Source organism: Cryptotermes secundus, unplaced genomic scaffold (genome assembly GCF_002891405.2).
Source record: "Cryptotermes secundus unplaced genomic scaffold, Csec_1.0 scaffold286, whole genome shotgun sequence".
Taxonomy (NCBI): Eukaryota; Metazoa; Arthropoda; class Insecta; order Blattodea; family Kalotermitidae; genus Cryptotermes; species Cryptotermes secundus.
In genome coordinates this window covers 463,936-481,692 of record NW_019736399.1, presented here as the reverse complement: position 1 = coordinate 481,692, position 17,757 = coordinate 463,936, and the positions used below count along the sequence as shown (strand labels likewise).

At 41.5% G+C, this 17,757-nt stretch overlaps 1 protein-coding gene across 9 annotated transcripts in view; it reads left to right on the top strand.

Moving 5' to 3' along the window:
• LOC111869832 (RNA-binding protein Musashi homolog 2) overlaps nucleotides 1–17,757 on the top strand; it is a 389,564-nt gene that overhangs the window by 292,036 nt on the left and 79,771 nt on the right. For 4 of the 9 annotated variants that reach the window (XM_023861647.2, XM_023861646.2, XM_023861648.2 and 1 more), the window contains one exon: nucleotides 4,898–5,053. The exons of 2 other annotated variants lie outside the window; for them this stretch is intronic. In XM_023861647.2, the coding sequence (XP_023717415.1) occupies nucleotides 4,923–5,053 (131 nt within the window). In that variant the 5' untranslated portion in view covers nucleotides 4,898–4,922. Of the gene's footprint in view, nucleotides 1–4,897; nucleotides 5,054–5,155; nucleotides 5,202–7,871; nucleotides 8,163–17,757 lie in introns of those variants that run through there. 3 more of the 9 variants (XM_023861653.2, XM_023861655.2, XM_023861656.2) reach the window with 3 other exon arrangements.

The window sequence follows — 17,757 nt, the reverse complement described above, 5'->3', positions numbered from 1 at the left end:
TCTGTTCAGCCCGGCTGGGGGCCTTCCCCAGGTTCCAATCCAATGGGTGCCCCCGGGGGGGGGGGTTAGAGCGGCATGGGCGTGAAGCTAACCACTCACCTTCAGCTAGTGCTGATGTCAAGAGTGGTGGAGCTATACTTCCATTCCCCCGTGTCTTCTTGACATAGTGCTTAAGTGATTATGCATGGGGACAGCTTTACGTAATTATTATTATTATTATTATTATTATTATTATTACTGGGACATGCGGTAGCTGGTTGGGGCACTGTGCTACAAGCCGGATGGTTACGTGTTCGATTCCCGATGAGGCCATTGGATTTTTCAATGTACCTAATACTTCCAGCCTCACTATGGCCCTAGGGTCGGCTCAGCCTCTAACAGAAATCAGTACCAGGAACCTTCCTGGAGTTAAAGGGCAGTCGGTGCGTAAGGCTGACAACCTCACCGCCATCTGTGAGCCGATTGTCTAGAAAATGTGGAGGCCTCGACGTCTCACAACCCTATGGGCCTCGATGGCCTGTTACAGGAATAGCTTTACCTTCCTTATTATTATTGTTGTTGATGTTGAATCATGTAAGTTTCATCAAATTATAGAACTGTCTTAGTTTATCCTTGGCATTGCTGGGTCCTCTTTACATTTACATCAGTATGGCTTAGGTGTAAACCTACCACTGGCAGCTTGTGGCACGGGTGGTGGTACTTACTCCTGCGGACGTCGAAACGAATCCATTGTTTCCAGGGAGCTGGTTGCTACATTACATCGCTGAAATTGTCGGGCTCATTTTGTTTCGATCCCTCATACTCTTCTCGAATCGTACTACCAAGTAGGATGAGATGGGCGGGTTATGTAGCATGAATGGAAGAGGTGAGAAATATGCTGAATGTAGATATCACTTGAGGGGTCGAGATGCAATTGGAAGATAACATTAAAATAGTGCTTAGTGAAACTGGGTGGGCGGATGTTGACTGGTTTCGTCTGCGCAGGGCAGCGACAGTGACTTACTCTTGTGAAAGCAAAATAATGAATTTTTTGTATTTGTTAAAACGCGAAAAATTTCTTAGTCATCCGAGTGAGTTATAGGCACCGCTGCTTCATTGAATAAGTTTATATTTTCCATATTACTACAGCTGGATGGATGAGTGGGTAGAGTTCAGACCATTTTTTTGATGATATAGATAAATGATATCGTACAATCCCTTGTGTCACAGATCGAACCCCTGCCATTGAGCTGCCAACCCTTAATGCTGGAAGATCAACGAAATAAAGCGATATATGGCACACGTGACTCACTAGAAGGCGTAGGGAAGTTTTTCTCTGAATGTTTGCTTGTCAATTCGGCAGTGTTCTGTCATATTACGCGTATTTGTTTTCATGTCATTTGCACCGTTATGTTTCCTGTCCTGCATTTCTCTTCCCCTCAGATATATTCATATTGTAAATCCTGGTGACTTTGTTAGCAAAATTTGAAGTGTTGTGATTGATGAATTCGCCCAAGTTTCTGATGTTGCATATACTTGTATTGTGCCACCATTATAACATCAGTATATACTCGTACTGTTTGAGACAGATGTTGCATTACAGGCTTGACGTAATGAGTAGATATCACATAGAAGTCTGCCTTAACAACTTTAATATATTCACATACAAATTGGAACAGGCTTCTGGTTTGTAGAAGTAGTAATGAATTGCTCGTATGTCTACCATCAGCTTATACAGTAGTTTGCATTTCATCCTCAGACAGTATGGACCGAACGGGTCGACGCATCACAGCGCTCTTGAACCCCTTTTTGTCAAACGGCTGGATGGTAGAGCTCGATTATTATGTGATGGCACAAACCTACGCGAAAGAGGGGGGGGGGGGAAGTGAAGGGGAAACATGACGTGTTACTCCAGCGCAGAAACCAGCGGGCAGAGGCGAACTATCTACCATAAGAGAATATGGGCTCATCCGTTGCGCCATACAGTAAAATTGTCTTCTGCGCATGTGACATCACATTGTAATCGAGACTTGTCTCCATTTAGCCATGAATGATTGCTTCCGAATCCTGTTTCATACTTATACACGTATATGCACTTTTGTACGCTATACGTAGAGTCTAGCTGTTGTCAGTGTCTTAAAAGTAACCCACAGAAGTACCTCGTTACTTTGTCATTACAGAGAAAGATATTGTTTTCAGCTTACTGTATGAACCAAGTACGCCATGCCGGAGATACCGTTGCCCCCCCCCCCGTAGGGTTGCATGTATAAGGTGTGGCGAACGCTTAGAAATTTAATTTGAAACTGTTTGAATGGTTTCTGAGACAAACTGTATCACCGGTCACCTGTGACGTAACGTGTTTCAGTCCTAGGGATTAGATTCTTTGTGATGCGTCTTGTTCCGTGTATACAGAAGCCGTCACCTCTAGATGTGACATTCAGCTGAATGACTTACATGTCTGATCAACATTCAGAGAGTTCGTGTGACCTTGGACTGGAGACACACTGATGTGTTTTTGACAGACCATGAATTGCGTCCCACCGCCGCGACTGTTGACCCAGCGGCGAGGAGCCTGCTTGGCAGTCAACATCCGTTGTTAGCCAGGACCTCTCTGTATTCCTGTCACCTCCGAAACTCTTGGCATCTACAGGATATTTGGTTGCTGTTGAACAAAGTTAGATAAAACTTCTGGTACAAAAGTCACAACCATTTTATCAGACCCTATTATTTGTTCAGTGTACGTCGCTACAATGGAGCTGGAGGGTTGTAGCGAGGCTGTTAGACGATGCCTTAGGAGCTTTGTGTTTTCTCTTTCTCGGTTGACACTTGAAAGGTTAGTACAGGCGACAGAAATGTGTAATGTGTTATTCTTTACACACGAGGATTTCTGTTCGTAAATCTTTATGGATTGCGTCCTGTTGTGTATTCAGTAGTAATGTGAATTGGACCGTCAGGATAAACTTCATGTTACGTTGATAACTGTTTCTGTTTGTGTTGAGACTTCGAGGACAAAGTTCTGAGGAGAATATTTGCACCAAAGAAAAAGAATATGGCTGCCAGAAGAAGATAATAAGGCCTGCATGATGAAAAGCATCATAAATTTACCAGATACTATAAAAGTTAAAAATATGTCCCTGTGCTTAACTAATTGAGCACTACGCCATGAAGACATATGGGGGAGTGGATGTATAGATCCACATTTTCTTGACCATGGCACTGTTTGGAGGTGACTGGTCAGCTTCACGACCCGGCCGCTTTACCTCCGGGGAAAGAGCCTCCTGTACCCATTGGATACGAGACTGGGTGGGCCCCAGAGCCTGTCTACACGACTTGGACAACAGAAAATTCTTGCCTCCACCGGAACTCAAACTCCAGCCTCTTGGTCGTCCAGCCCGTAGACAGTCGCTATAGCGACTGTGCTATCCCTGCTCGCAGTGATCTGTAGAGTGTGTAGACCAGTGAGGCTGTTATAGTTTCTAGTAGGTATGATCTGTAAGCGGTAAATAGATCCCGTGCATAGTCACTCTTACACGTGGCAGTATTATAATTGGACCCAATATAAAAATGTTTTCCAAACGAGTAAGCTACGGATTGCTTCGACGGAAACATGATCGCCTTGGAGCACATTGTGACTTCGTACGGTTAGTGCCATCGGAAATAGAGCCCGATAAGACAGCGTACAAGTACAATACTCTTTTGACGATAGATTTATCATGAATATTTAACCCATTTTTCTCTATACATAACGATAAACTGAACAGTATTTTCCAAACGTATGGTTAAGGGGCACGCGGCAGCGTAGTTGGTTGAGGCAGTATGCTAAAAGCCGTAAGGTCGCTGGTTGAAGTCCCCATGAGTGGATTTTTTCCAATTTACCTAATCCTTCCAGCCGCACTATGGCCCTGGGGTCGACTCAGACCCTAACAGAAATGAGTACCAGGAATATACGTAGGGGGTAAAGGGCGGCCGACGCGTAAGGATGACACTCTCACCGCCATCTGTGAGCCGATTGTCTAAAGAAAATGTGGGAGCCTCGACGTCTCACAACCCTATGGGTCTTCACGTTCTGTTAAAGGGACAGCTTGGAAGTTATGTCTCGCTAGCCTGCAGGCCCGCCATATTGATGGTGCTCGTAAAATTGCCAAACCTGCCCCCCAAAAAAGAGGTTGGTTTAAGTAAAGTATTTTAGTGAAGACAGTGAAAGGGTTAAGGTGTAAATGTCTCATAATAGTGGAGTAGTTTCTTAAATATGCTGACAGGGAATATAAAATTATTTTTTTACATGCAGAGGACTGAATTATGGAGGTGTAACTTCTTTTTATATAGATGTAAGTATGTTATTTGTGCAAACTTAACATAAGAAAGTTGCATATTCACCACATCAAAAATGGCGGTATTAAATGTTAGATAATACAGTTCAGTAAACTTCAAATTAATCTTTCTTGATCATTTAATTGTTTTAACGTGTTCTACATTACGTTTTCTATTAGGATACCATGTATTTTTATTGCTAGCGGGGGTGGGACTAAGTCCCTTGTACTGCGGCTACTTCTGGCCTATTGTACCAGCCCCAGATGATAGGTGAGGGCGATCGTGGAGCAACTGGTGGAATAATGATTGGCAGGGGAAACCGAAGTACTCGGAGATAACCTGCCTCAGTGCCACTTTGTCCACCACAAATCCCACGACCAGACCTGGGCTCGAACCTGGGCCGCCGCGGTGGGAAGCCAGCGACTAACCACCTGAGGTGTAGCACGACCTTCATGATGTACTAACGCAAACAATTCATATGAGGCTGTCCCAGAGTTCTGTGTTTCATTACATTATTCGTCTAGCATGAAACAAAACCTTGCATTGAACCCAGGTTCCCAGAATGGGAAAGGATGACTGGAATACGTACGTGGTGACATCATTTCAGGTACTCCAGATCGTGGTACAAAATTATGAAGGTGCAGCCGTGGTGTGCACTAAGAGTTCAGAGGCACGGACTAACGGCAACTCTTCTTCCTCCTCCGTCTGCACGACAGTCGTTGCAAACAAAGCCAACTGATACACCGATAAAGGTCGCTGGAAGGTAGGCCACAGGAGCAACAGTTCCCCTCATTCACCATTAATAATACGTTCCTTTTTTATTTCACCTAATAACATTTCTGATTTAAGATACTTATCCTTCCAGACTGCCCGGTGGCGTAGGCTTTTCTGTGTCTTTCATGAAATAAAACGTATGTAACACTATAACATTTCTGTACTGTATACATACTAAAACATGGCTAGATTGGGTAGAAAGTAGTTCAGTAGATTCATTGGGGAAATGTCCAGTGTTGGAAACAGTGCTTTGTGTGTTCCTTGTTATGGTACGGCGGGATTCATCAAGTACGTAGTTTTGTTTCGTGTGTTTTAACATGTGACTTTATTTAAGTACGTAAAAAGATGGGCATGTTTTCTTATGCACGTAAATCTTTTGAATCATTGCTTAAAATATATGAAGTAGTTCGGTGTAATCTGATAGCTGGTAGCTGTATAACTTGCATCTTCTTGTCGCTTTATCTAATCATTTCGTCTGTCGACTTTTAAACATCAGGCGGACTAACAACCATTATACGCTTCTCATTCAAATCAGTTTGTATCACGAAGCCTTGATTAGATGATAAATGAAGGCAGTGCCAGAGAAAAGCCTTTCTATTGGACGCAACTGTAGAACATGAAGCTGTCGGGGAAATTGCACAGCGTATTCTAGAATATTTGGACCGAAGAGAGATTAAGTTACAGGAGGTTGGAGAAAACTGCATAATGAGGAGCTTCATAACTTGTACTCTTCTCCAAGTATAATTAGAATGATCAAGTCAAGGAGAATGAAGTGGGGCATGTAGCACGAATGGGGGAGATGAGTGTAACTACATCCATTCTTAACCTAGGCGCTAGATGGAGGCGAGATACCCGGCCGGCTTACACCGGCGAAAGATCCTCCGGTGCCCATTGGACAAGCGACTGGTTGGGCCCCAGACCCGGTCTGGACGCTGTGACAAAGACACATCTCTTGTTCTGCCACCCATTACAGCACAACGTCAGGAACACTCATCTAGCGCCTTGTCAGTGTTACTAATTGTACGGAATTTGCGGATAGCTCAGTGGGTCTAGCGACGGGCTGGATGGCTGGCGTTCGATTCCTTGCGGAGATAAGATTCCTTTCTACTCCATAATGGCCAAGACCTGCTCTGGGGCGACCTATCCTACTGTCCGATGGCCACCGTGGACATTTTCCTATTGGGTAAAGCGGGGATGGGCAGCCGGTCACAGTAGCCACGCGGTCTAAGGCATCAACTGTCTTCGCTTGCTCGGACCCTGGGATAGTGGGTTCGAATCCCCGTCAATACATGGCTGTCTGCGTTTATTCTGTGTGTGTGTGCTGTTTGTGTTTAGGTAGCGGCCTTGAGACGAGCTAATCACTCGTACAAGGAGTCGTACTGTGAAAAGTGATTATGGAACTGAATAAGAGGCCACTGCCCTGAATGGGCTGGAAGAATCGTTGAAGAAAAAAAAGCGGCAGGGTCGTGAAGCTGACCACTCCCATCTAGTGCAGAGATCAAGTATGGTGGAGCTATACCTCCATTCCGCCATACGCCTTTATATAATGATGCTTAATTAAGTGTATGGGCATCTGTTCTATTATGAAACTGGAAATAGCGCAGGTCGCCTGAACGCCACCTGCAGAATGTTGGAAGCTAATTGAATAAAAGTCGATAAATGGATTCATAGTAGGCCGAGCCACAGCTCAAGCGGTTAGTCGCTGGCTTCCCACCGCGGCGGCCCGGGTTCGATCCCTGGTCTGGTCAAGTGGGATTTGTGGTGGACAAAGTGGCGCTGGGGCAGGTTTTCTCCAAGCACTTAGGTTTCCCCTGCCAATCTTCATTCCACCAATTGCTCCACAACCACCCTCACCTATCATCTAGGGCTGGTACAATAGGCCAGAAGTGGCCCCAGTACAAGGGACTTAGTCCCACCCCACTAGCAATAAAAAAATCGATTCATACGGGAACACTTCAGGGCATGACACGATAGGCGTAAAGTGTCGTTAGTGCGTGGTAAAAAGGGCTTGAGTCAGATTTTGTCAGTATGCTAAAATATACACCTTCTCGTCCTTCGAACTGTTCCGAAAACAGTCACAAGCAAGATAGCAGTGCTTTCAATTAATATGTTCGTTGGTCAACTTATGACCTGTGTAATGGCTTTCATTTAAGCCCTCATTGCCGATCACCGAAAAAATAAACTGTATTCTTATGAAACAAAGACATCAAATTAAAAATCAACAAGATATATGTGTATATTAAGAAAATCTTCCATTTTGTACAAGAACTGTCATTTTACGAATGTAGGCTGTACCAGCGAGTGTAACCAGGAAAAGAAATGACATCTTTAAGAACGATCTCTGAAAATATGTTTCTGAATGAGAACAGTTATGTTCCTCAAAGGTTGGCAACATTTATATTGTGGATAAAAGGCTTTGTCATGCATGAATTGCGAGTGGGGGGTTGAAACATGGCGATGGTGAAATGGGGCCTACTCTGAGAGCTGGGTTAGCCTTCCCTGACCCACCCCACGCATGCAAAGTTTGGCCTATGTTGCGTTCAACTTCCCAAGTTTTGTACTGAATATATAACTACATGGCCTAATCTTGTAACTGCTCTCATTTCAGCATTTCCCCCCTCCAAACAAGCGTTCAATTTAGTTGAGAAATTTTTATTTATAGATATTAGGAAAATGTTTGTATATAACACCGGGCGCGAAATTTAGTATCTGCAAAAACATTTGAAGAGGCTTTATGCTTCGCGGCAGAGGGTGTGAGAGAGGTAGAACACCATGGTAGGTTTGTGGGGTTGAGCATCCTCGGGTTTGGTTGGGGTACATTAGTAGGTCTTCCAGGCAGGCAGTCAGTAAGGCCGAGGTGGGGAGAAGTATTTATGTGCGTGTGTGTGAGAGAGAGAAGGGCTGTGTCATGGTCATAGAGTGAAGCCGGTTTAGTGAGGGCAGAATCCTAGTACGAAGCACTTCTTGGACGCGCATAAGTTCGTTGAAATCTTCCTTCCAGCCTGACTAGCCGTCGATCTTTGGACTTGAATTTGGTTGAACTTCGGAATTCAGGAAATCATCAAACTGTTTCCGTTACCTAAATATTCGTCTGTCCGGTGAGTCGTTTGTAGCCATCTTTTGTTCAAAATGGGAACCACGCCACTGAGGTGAGCAGGATGGAATGTGGGTACCTTTGTTTGATACGAGAGAGCTTGATTCTGTCGCATTCAGAAGTGTTTTTGTGTATTAGACTGTGTAAGAATATATATTTTTAAGTTTTTGTATGTGTACTCATTGTGCTTTTTGCATTAAAATCAGTTACTGGGAAGGAAATTAAATTACTAATTTGCATGTTATATTGTCAGCTTAATGCCAATGGGAAGTAACCTAAACTTTAATCTGAACTAATTAAGAAGTGTTTGTAAACTTATAGAGAAGTAAGTTTGTAGCATGCGGGTCTCTGTTGTGTACACAGATGAAGTACAGTATGTTTAGTATTAAGATTTTCTGTTCCAGTATATATATGTTTTGCTTAATGTAACATTTGATGCAATATACACAGGGTGGTTAGTAATATTCGCATGTACAGTAGATGTTATTAGTAAAAACATGACTTAAATAGGAACTGAATTGGATATTGACGATTTGATTTAGTTAAGCTGAGTAGCCTTAGTGTTAGCGTGTGTATGTTAAAGATACCTCAGCCATAGACAGCTCACAGCCGCAACATTTCATCTCGATCAAAAAGGAATGTCGGTAGAAGTTCATTATTGTGCTTTTTTTTTTTGTGAACACAACTTCATACAATGTATGTTTTTTATTTATGACATGTTTCGGCATGTGTGTGCTATCTTCAGGTCGTAAAACTAAGATTTAAATATTAGTTACATTACTACATAACATGCAAGCTATACGGATCCACAGGTATGGTGTCTGTAACATTAAACTAATGGATTTATATCACATGCTGAAGAGTGACAATATATTCTTTTCATTTCATGCATCCTGTTGTGTTATAATATACAATTTCTTTATTAAAACCTTCACAACACAACAATATTAAGGTCAGTGCCTAGTTTGGTTCCGCTATATGTTTCGGCTATTAAAAGCCATCATCAGGCAAATACATTGCTAACATATATACACCACTGAACTGCGGTACTAGTAAAATTGGATACAATATTAATTATATTAATTATAATTATTAATTATATATTGTATTCAATTTTACTAGTACTGCAGTTCAGTGGTGTATATATATTAGCAATGTATTTGCCTGATGATGGCTTTTAATAGCCGAAACATGTAGCAGAGCCAAACTAGGCACTGAGCTTAATATAGATGTGTTGTGACAGTCTTAATAAAGAAATTGTATAAGATATTCTGACTGATACATGTCTAAATCACTCTGTCTTGTAGTTAAATTATCTACTAAATATCTGTGTTCCATTACACAATATTATCATATATTTTCAAAATATATTTACACTTGAAATCAAGGTGAACTCTGCTGGAAGACAGTGAGACAGGCTGGTTTGCTGATTTCTGTTACTTCTGTTGGGGTGCCGTTTAATTTCAATAAATGTACACATTTGGTGAGGATGATGAACCTGGGTAATAGAGCACAGATATGTAGTGTTTAGCACTATAAGATAATACACAGCAATTTAACCACACAAAACTACATATTTTAAGCACAAGATTACCTTTGATGGTTTAGACGCTTACCAGTCAGAGTATTTTTATAAAAGCAGTTTTAATAATTGCTATGAGCAAGTCGACGCAAAAAGAAGCACAACGGTGGATCTGTTTGGCTTGGCTCGCATATATATATAACACAATTACGTTAAGGAACTGATGTTTATGATCTGAGGTTCTCGCAGTGGAGATCTTCTGCGACATAACACCGTGTACCATGTTTGAAAGTATACCAATATTTCGGAGGAACGTGCCAGCTCCATCTTCAGAGTGGAAGGATAAACCAAGCATGAGACAGGTAGCATGCAGAGGACTAATTTAAAAATCTTAGTTATATTACCTGAAGATAGCACATGGGTGCGAAAACATGTCATAGATAGGGAACGTGCATGTTATGTATAATAGTGGTTGCATTGACAAGGAAAATGAATAGAACTATTTGTGATTTCACACAGCAGTGTGATCAGAAGAAGTGGAAAGAGGGGCATTAATGTGGCATCTAAGTATGGGCATCTTGACACCTTGGGTAGATCATGTGAATGTGTTTGGCTTAGTGCGCATTTGGTAAAGACATGACTCTGGATAATAGTATTGATATATCCCCAAGGATGAATGGAAATTCTGTTGTTGGCATCGCGTCCAGACTGAATGTGAGGCCTACCAAGTCATCTCCCATACATCCAGTCTGTAGGAATCGGGATGAATTGGTGGAGTTTTAATCCCACACATTCTCTTGTGGCTCAGACACAGGAACAAATTCACCTTCCATGTTTTTAATGGATCATGAATTCACTTTGTAGGATGTGATGTTCTTACAGCATTGGTTTTGTGGAGGTACACGGTGTTGTACCCCAGAAGATACAACTCTTCATGAATTTGTTATTCAGGTATTTGAGGGGGTAGGTGTGATATTATTCTGATTGTTCAGCCCCCAACGGAGGATAAAATTGTAGATATGAAGGACAGCTTCTACGAGGAACTAGAACGTATTTGATAAATTCGCAAAATATCATACAAAAATTTTGTTGGGAGACTTCAGTACCAAAATAGGTAGGGAAGACATTTTCAAACCAACTACTGGGAATGATAGTTTACACGAAATTAGTAATGGTCAGGAAGTTATGGTAAGTACACTTTGCAAAATCCAAAAATCTTGTTGTCAAGAGTATGATGTCCGCTCATTGTAACATCCATAAATTTACAACACAACCGAATTGACTATATTTTGATAGATAGGAAATGGCATTCAGGTATACTTGATGTCCGATCATTGAGGGCAGCAGATTGTGATCCTGACCACTACCTGGTGGTGGCAAAGATTAGGGAAAGACTGGCAATGAGCAAACAAACAAGGCACAGAGTTCATATGGAGAGGTTCAATCTCAAGAAATTAAACAAGGTAGAGGGCAAAGAGCAGTATCGTGTTGAAATCTCAAATAGGTTTGCAGCTTTGGAAAACTTAGACACTGTAGTGGCTATTAATAGAGCTTAGGAAACTATTAGAGAGAATATCAACATTTCTGCTAAAGAGAGTCTAGGTTATTTTGAACTGAAGAAGCATAAGCCATTGTTTGATGAAAGATGTTCAGAAATATTTGAATAAAGGAAACTAAACCAAATTGTTGTGGTTGTAGGATCCAAGTGAATTAAATGGGGATAATCTGAACAATATAAGACATGAATATTATATTTCAGCATCCTGTTACACTCACACAATATATATGGATAAATACCGTCTTAAGTGCAACAAATTTTATTGTAGTTTTTACTTCTTTTCCTCCTCCACACTACATGTTTCGGCCCTAAATGGCCATCATCAGGTGTGTATCACTCACGTAGCTGTTACACTGCTTGTTAAAATTTAAAATTACCAGTCTTTCTAATTGTATAAAATCTTTGTTAATCTACACGCGTCGATTTGATTTTTAAATTAGCACTTTTTAAAACTTAATTCAAGTTAAAATGTCTATAAGATCTCTGTTCTTTCTTTTTCAAATTTTTAGTTAAAATTTTTTCAGGGTACATGCTCTATATCTACGGTGCTGCAGCGGCCACTTCTTGTTTTTATCGTTGTTCATGTGTTGTTCAGTGTAGGCGCTCTCTGTGTGTGTCGCTGCTTATCTTTAATACGTTTGCAAAAGTATTAAAGATAAGCAGCGACACACACAGAGAGCGCCTACACTGAGTAAGTACAAATAACAGTATAAACATATAAGAATAACATAACATGACATAACATAAGATAGTAACAGGAATATTTGTATATTACAGACAACACATGAACAACGATAAAAACAAGAAGTGGCCGCTGCAGCACCGTAGATATAGAGCATGTACCCTGAAAAAATTTTAACTAAAAATTTGAAAAAGAAAGAACAGAGATCTTATAGACATTTTAACTTGAATTAAGTTTTAAAAAGTGCTAATTTAAAAATCAAATTGACGCGTGTAGATTAACAAAGATTTTATACAATTAGAAAGACTGGTAATTTTAAATTTTAACAAGCAGTGTAACAGCTACGTGAGTGATACACACCTGATGATGCCCATTTAGGGCCGAAACATGTAGTGTGGAGGAGGAAAAGAAGTAAAAACTACAATAACATTTGTTGCACTTAAGACGGTATTTATCCATATATAAGACATGAAACCAGCAGGCATTTCAGGAATGAAAAGGGGGAATATCTAAAGACAAAATTGATGAGCTTGCAACAAACAGTAAGAACAAGACTATTGTAGGGACCTATATAGAGGAATAAATTAATTCGAGAGAGGTTACCAATGTAGAACTAACTTAGTGAAAGATGAGAGTGGTAATTTGCTAGCAGATTCCCACAATATTTTGAATGGGTGGAAGAATTACTTCTTTCGGTTATTGAACGTATGTAAGGACCCGTGATGATAGGCAGATAGAAAGACACACAGCTGAGTTGTTAGCCCTTCTGAGTTTGAAATTATTTTTGCAAAGTTTGAAAAGTATAAATTACCGTGTAGTAAACAAATTCTGGCAGAACTGATTCAAGCAGGAGGTGAAACATTACGGTCTGAGATCCATAAACTTGTTAATTATATTTTGAATAACGAAGAATTGCCTGATCATTGGAAGGAGTCTGTTATTGTACCAGTCCACAAAAAGGGTGATAAAACTGACTGCAGTAATTATTGTGGGATATCACTGCTACCAATTTCATACAAAATTTTATCCAATATTCTTCTCTCAAGGTTAAGTCCATACATAGGTGAAATTATTGGGGATCATCATTGTGGGTTTCGACATAACAGATCAACTACTGATAACATTTTTTACATTTGTCAGATACTGGAGAACAAATTGGAGTATAATGAGACAGTACGTCAGCAATTCATAGGCTTCAAGAAAGCCTATAATTCAGTTAGGAGGAAAGTATTGTACAATATTCTCATAGAGTTTGGGGTACCCATGAAACTGGGTAGGCTGCTGAAAATGTGTTAATGTATGGTAAAGTGTGTATAGGTGAATATTTGTCTAATAATTTTCCTATCCAGAATGGTCTAAAACAAAATGATACTTTATCGTCACTGCTTATCAGCATTGCTTTAGAATATGCCATTAGGACGGTCCAGGAAAACCAAGTGGGATTGAAATTAAATGGGACACATCAGCTGTTGGTCTGTGCTGTTGATGTGAATCTACTGGGTGACAATATAGATACCATAAAAGAAGCACACAGACTCTAATTCATGCTAGGAAGGAGGTTGCTCTAGAAGTAATTACAGAGAAAACTGTGCTCTGTTGTCTCATCAACAAAATGCAGGGCAAAATCGTGACAAAGATGGCTAGTATATGCTTGAAAATGTGGCTCAGTTCAAATATTTGGGAACGAAAGTAGCAAATCAAAATTTGATTCAGGAAGAAATTAAGAGGAGATTGAATTTTGGTAACACTTGCTGCCATTCAGTCCAGAAGCTTTTGTCTTCTAATCTGCTGCCTAAGAAAATAAAAATTAGAGTTTACAAAGCTATAATTTTTCCTGTGATTCTGTATGGGTGTGAGACTTGGTCTTTAACATTATGGGAGGAACACAGACTGAGGGTGTTTGAAAACTGGGTGTTGAGAATATTTGGACCCAAGAAGGATGAAGTGACAGGAGGTTGGAGAAAACTGCATAATGAGGGCCTTCATAACTTGTAGGCTTCTCCAAGTATAATTAGAATGATCAAGTCAAGGAGGATGAGATGGGCAGGGAATGTACCACGAATGGGGGAGAAAAGGAATGCATATAGGATATTGGTGGGAAAGCCAGAAGGAAAGAGACCACTAGGAAGATTAAGACCTAGGTGGGTGGACAATATTAATATGGATCATAGAGAGATAGGATTGGGTGCTATGGACTGCATTGATCTGGCTCAGGATAGAGACCAATATAGGGCTGTTGCGAACACGGTAATGAATCTTCGTGTTCCGTAAAATGTTGAGAAGTTCTTCAGCAGCTGCACAGCTGGCAGCTTCTCAAGAAGGGCTCAGCTCCAAGCTTTTAGTATCTTAACTACATAGCGACGATAATAGGATGATTAATGAAAATGGAGCAGTTGGTTGAATGAAAATCACTAGTTCATTAAGCAGTGGGTTAATTTAACGTAAACAGTACGTATTTTTTTCTAGGAGGGACAGGGATTTTTTTAAGGACGTCCTCTGTGTTGTGACAACGTGTAGTTTGATCGATTGATGGTTCTTTTTTAATTGCTTTCGTGTTAAAGATAGAATGGACAAAATACGTTCGATACTGCGCAGTGTCGCCACGACGCCCAGACCGGCGCTGAAGTCAGTACAGTCAGCTGAGCTCTCCATTGTGATTCAGATGCGCTTCCCTGTGCGTGAAGGATTAAGCTGACTTACTCACTTTCATCTGATGCCAAGCGAGGAACCCAACGGAACGCCTTCAGTGCTTAATTAAGCACAAAAACTATGCAAGTTGGTTGATGCCGTAACATCCATAACATATATTCGGGAGGTTCGCTGTTCCAATCTCGACCGGAACATGGACAGTCCTGACAGCATTTTGTGCTGTTCCTCATCCAGTTGATGCAACTGCCGGGATATGTCTTAAAATAGGCCACGATTGCGTGCGCCGCAGTTCTTTCAAATTCCCCGAACGGCATCGTCCTATCATATTTGATTCTAAATGACTTCTGAAGTTTATAGCGCGTCTTTAAATGGCCTGTGATAGATACAACCATCACAAGGACAATGTTGTTATTGTTTGAAATGTCTTTTGAGAATGCGGTCTTAGAGGGAGAAAGAGTATTTCCTGTGTGTTCAACAAGATTTTCGTTATGGCTATTTTTGTTTCCCATTGTATTCTGGCGTATAGGCCCGTTACTATGCAACCACCGTGAAACGAGACAACAGACGTTGCTAGTCAGCGGGCATCACGAATGGACTGGCTGGTAAGAGGTCTTTTCTGCGGGGTCCGCGCGTATGGCTTCACACGCAACAGTGGGTAAAACGATGAGTCGTGTTTTCTATGCGGTCCGTGCCGATGGGTTAAAGCGGAACAAAGTTTAGGGCTTAGTTGTATTGTGGGATATTCGCCAGACGGTAAGGATGTAAGCAGATGACATTGTTAGTATCCGTTACCAGGAAACGACTAATGAAGACAAAGAAGACTATGTGTGCTGCAGCTACAGTGATTTTTAGTGTGCAAACCAGTGAGGCTCTTGTAGTTACTTTTAGTTAACGAGGTGTGTGTGTATATCGAATCACCTATCGAAACCCAGTCTGTAGTGACCACACACGTGATAGATAGTACGTTGCAAATACAATCTGGTAACTTCTTAATGATGACGTAACGATCTGCGTCACTATCCGAAGATGACACAGTCTTAGAAGTATGGTATTCTAGAGCGTTACGTGTTCTTTTCAGAGAACTCCCATTTTGGCCGTTCGGCGCGTGAACTTGGTAAGGGAATCCGTCATTAGAGAATTACGAAACAGTCGCCCCACAGTGTCGTGTCGACAGCAGACACGGTATTTAGGTGATTGCTGTGAATGACAGCTGAAGGTTTCGTTAGTCGCTTCTGGATTTCCGTTTCACCTTTAGTCCTGTTTATTTCTGATTCTCTCAGGAGGGGTGTCCAGTCACTGCTTTATGTAACATACTAGTTTGCCACGCGGTGACGTAGTTGGTTGAGACACTATTCTGCAAGCCGGAAGGTCGTGGGTTGAGTTCCGATGTGGATTTTTTTTTCAGTTGACCTAATCCTTCCAGCCGCACTATGGCCTTGGGGTCCACTCAGCCTGTAACAAATGAGTACCAGGAATCTTTCTGGGGGGTAAAGGACTGCCGGCGGGTAAGGCTGACAACCTCGCCGCCATCTGTGAGCCGATTGTCTAGAAAATGTGGGAGCCTGGACATCTTACAACCCTATGGGCTTTCATGGCCGGTTACGGGGATGGCGTTACATTTTATCTTTAATAGTTTGCCTCAATTCCATGTCTGTAGGACACGCGGCCTTATCACTTGGTTTTAATATTGACCGATCTAAGTTCGGGTCTTTCTGTCTCTGCGCGTCCATCTCCTGATGCTGAAGTGACAGAAGAACAAGAGTTTCAGTAGGCTCCGTGAGCTTTTAAGGAATTGGGGAGAGGGCTAGTATAGTTGCACGAACATGACCCTCGCTTTTCCCGGCACTTTCTGTAACATTTTAGCAAAATTTCATATTCAGGTCTTCAGTCAAAATTAATCCTTATTCTTATGGTGTCTTCAGAACAACTATCGTTCCCCCCCACAGTTTTAGCCTACTTTCCGTATAAAAATGATAGTAGGCTTATGACATCTGTTTGATATCTGCGTCTGAGTTTCCCCTCCCTCATCAACTCTTGAATGCCTGGATCAATCTTTATGAAACTTGGTATGTATATCATGACATCTAAACCCATCTCATCGGCGTGCTTCATAAATCCTTCCCATCAGTCTGTTGTGTCTATATGTGTATATCTCTAGCGTTGCTAGTCAACGGCTTGGTAAAAATGTTTCTGCGGCAACGAATACGTAACGCAGTGTTAGAAGAATTACTGGACTCGTTTTCTGTGTTGTATCAAGGAAAGTAGGCGATTAGGTCTTCCCAGTATTTATTGTTAACTTCAATTAATTTATTTTTAGCCCCCTCCCCCCTTCACATTTGCTCAGTGATTTCGGACTACCAGATCGCGTTATCCGCAGCCATGTCGTTCAATTTCCCAAGATTTATTCTGTAAATATCACTGACTTTTCCTCTCCATTTTCATTAATTATTGTTGATTTTCGGTTCAGACCATTTGTCATCCCGTTTTTTGACAGGTTGCGCTAATAAAACTCAACCGCAGAACGATCGAAATCCCAATTGCTGTTTTATATTAAACTACAGCACGTGCTGTTTGACGTTTTTGCCTTTTGCCGCAACACAAACAGAGCCCTTCCCTGTTTTGTAAGTAGTGGGTTTCATTTTTCCTTCTGCTGGCTAAATGGTTTATATTGGACATTAGTACATTATTTAATCAGTTAGGGCCCATCTCTGTGGTTTGGTGCTTAGAGTTCCTGCCTACCGATTCAGAGGTCCCGGGTTCGATTCCCGGCGTTACCACATTTTCTGAGTAGTAGTGGGTCTGGAACGAGGTCCACTCAGCCTCGTGAGGACAATTGAGAAGCCACTTGAATGGAAATAGCGGCTCCGGTCTAGAAAACTGAGATTAACGGCCGTGGGGATTCGTTGCGCTGACCACGTGACACCCTCTATCCGCAAAAGTTGTCACTAACTTCACCGACAGGCGGCGGTCGCTCGGTCGGTATAGTTCACTTGCTGACTAAAACCACGGATTTTTTTTTTTGATCAGACAGGTTGGTCTAGCAAGAACACTGCATTTGTTTTCGGTAGGTGCTGTGTTCGAATCTCGGTCAGGACATGTGATATTCTGACTCAGGTTTCTCGCGATTCTCCTACGTGCCTCTAGGCATATCTTATAGTAGGCCACGACCGCATCATTCCATCCTGTAA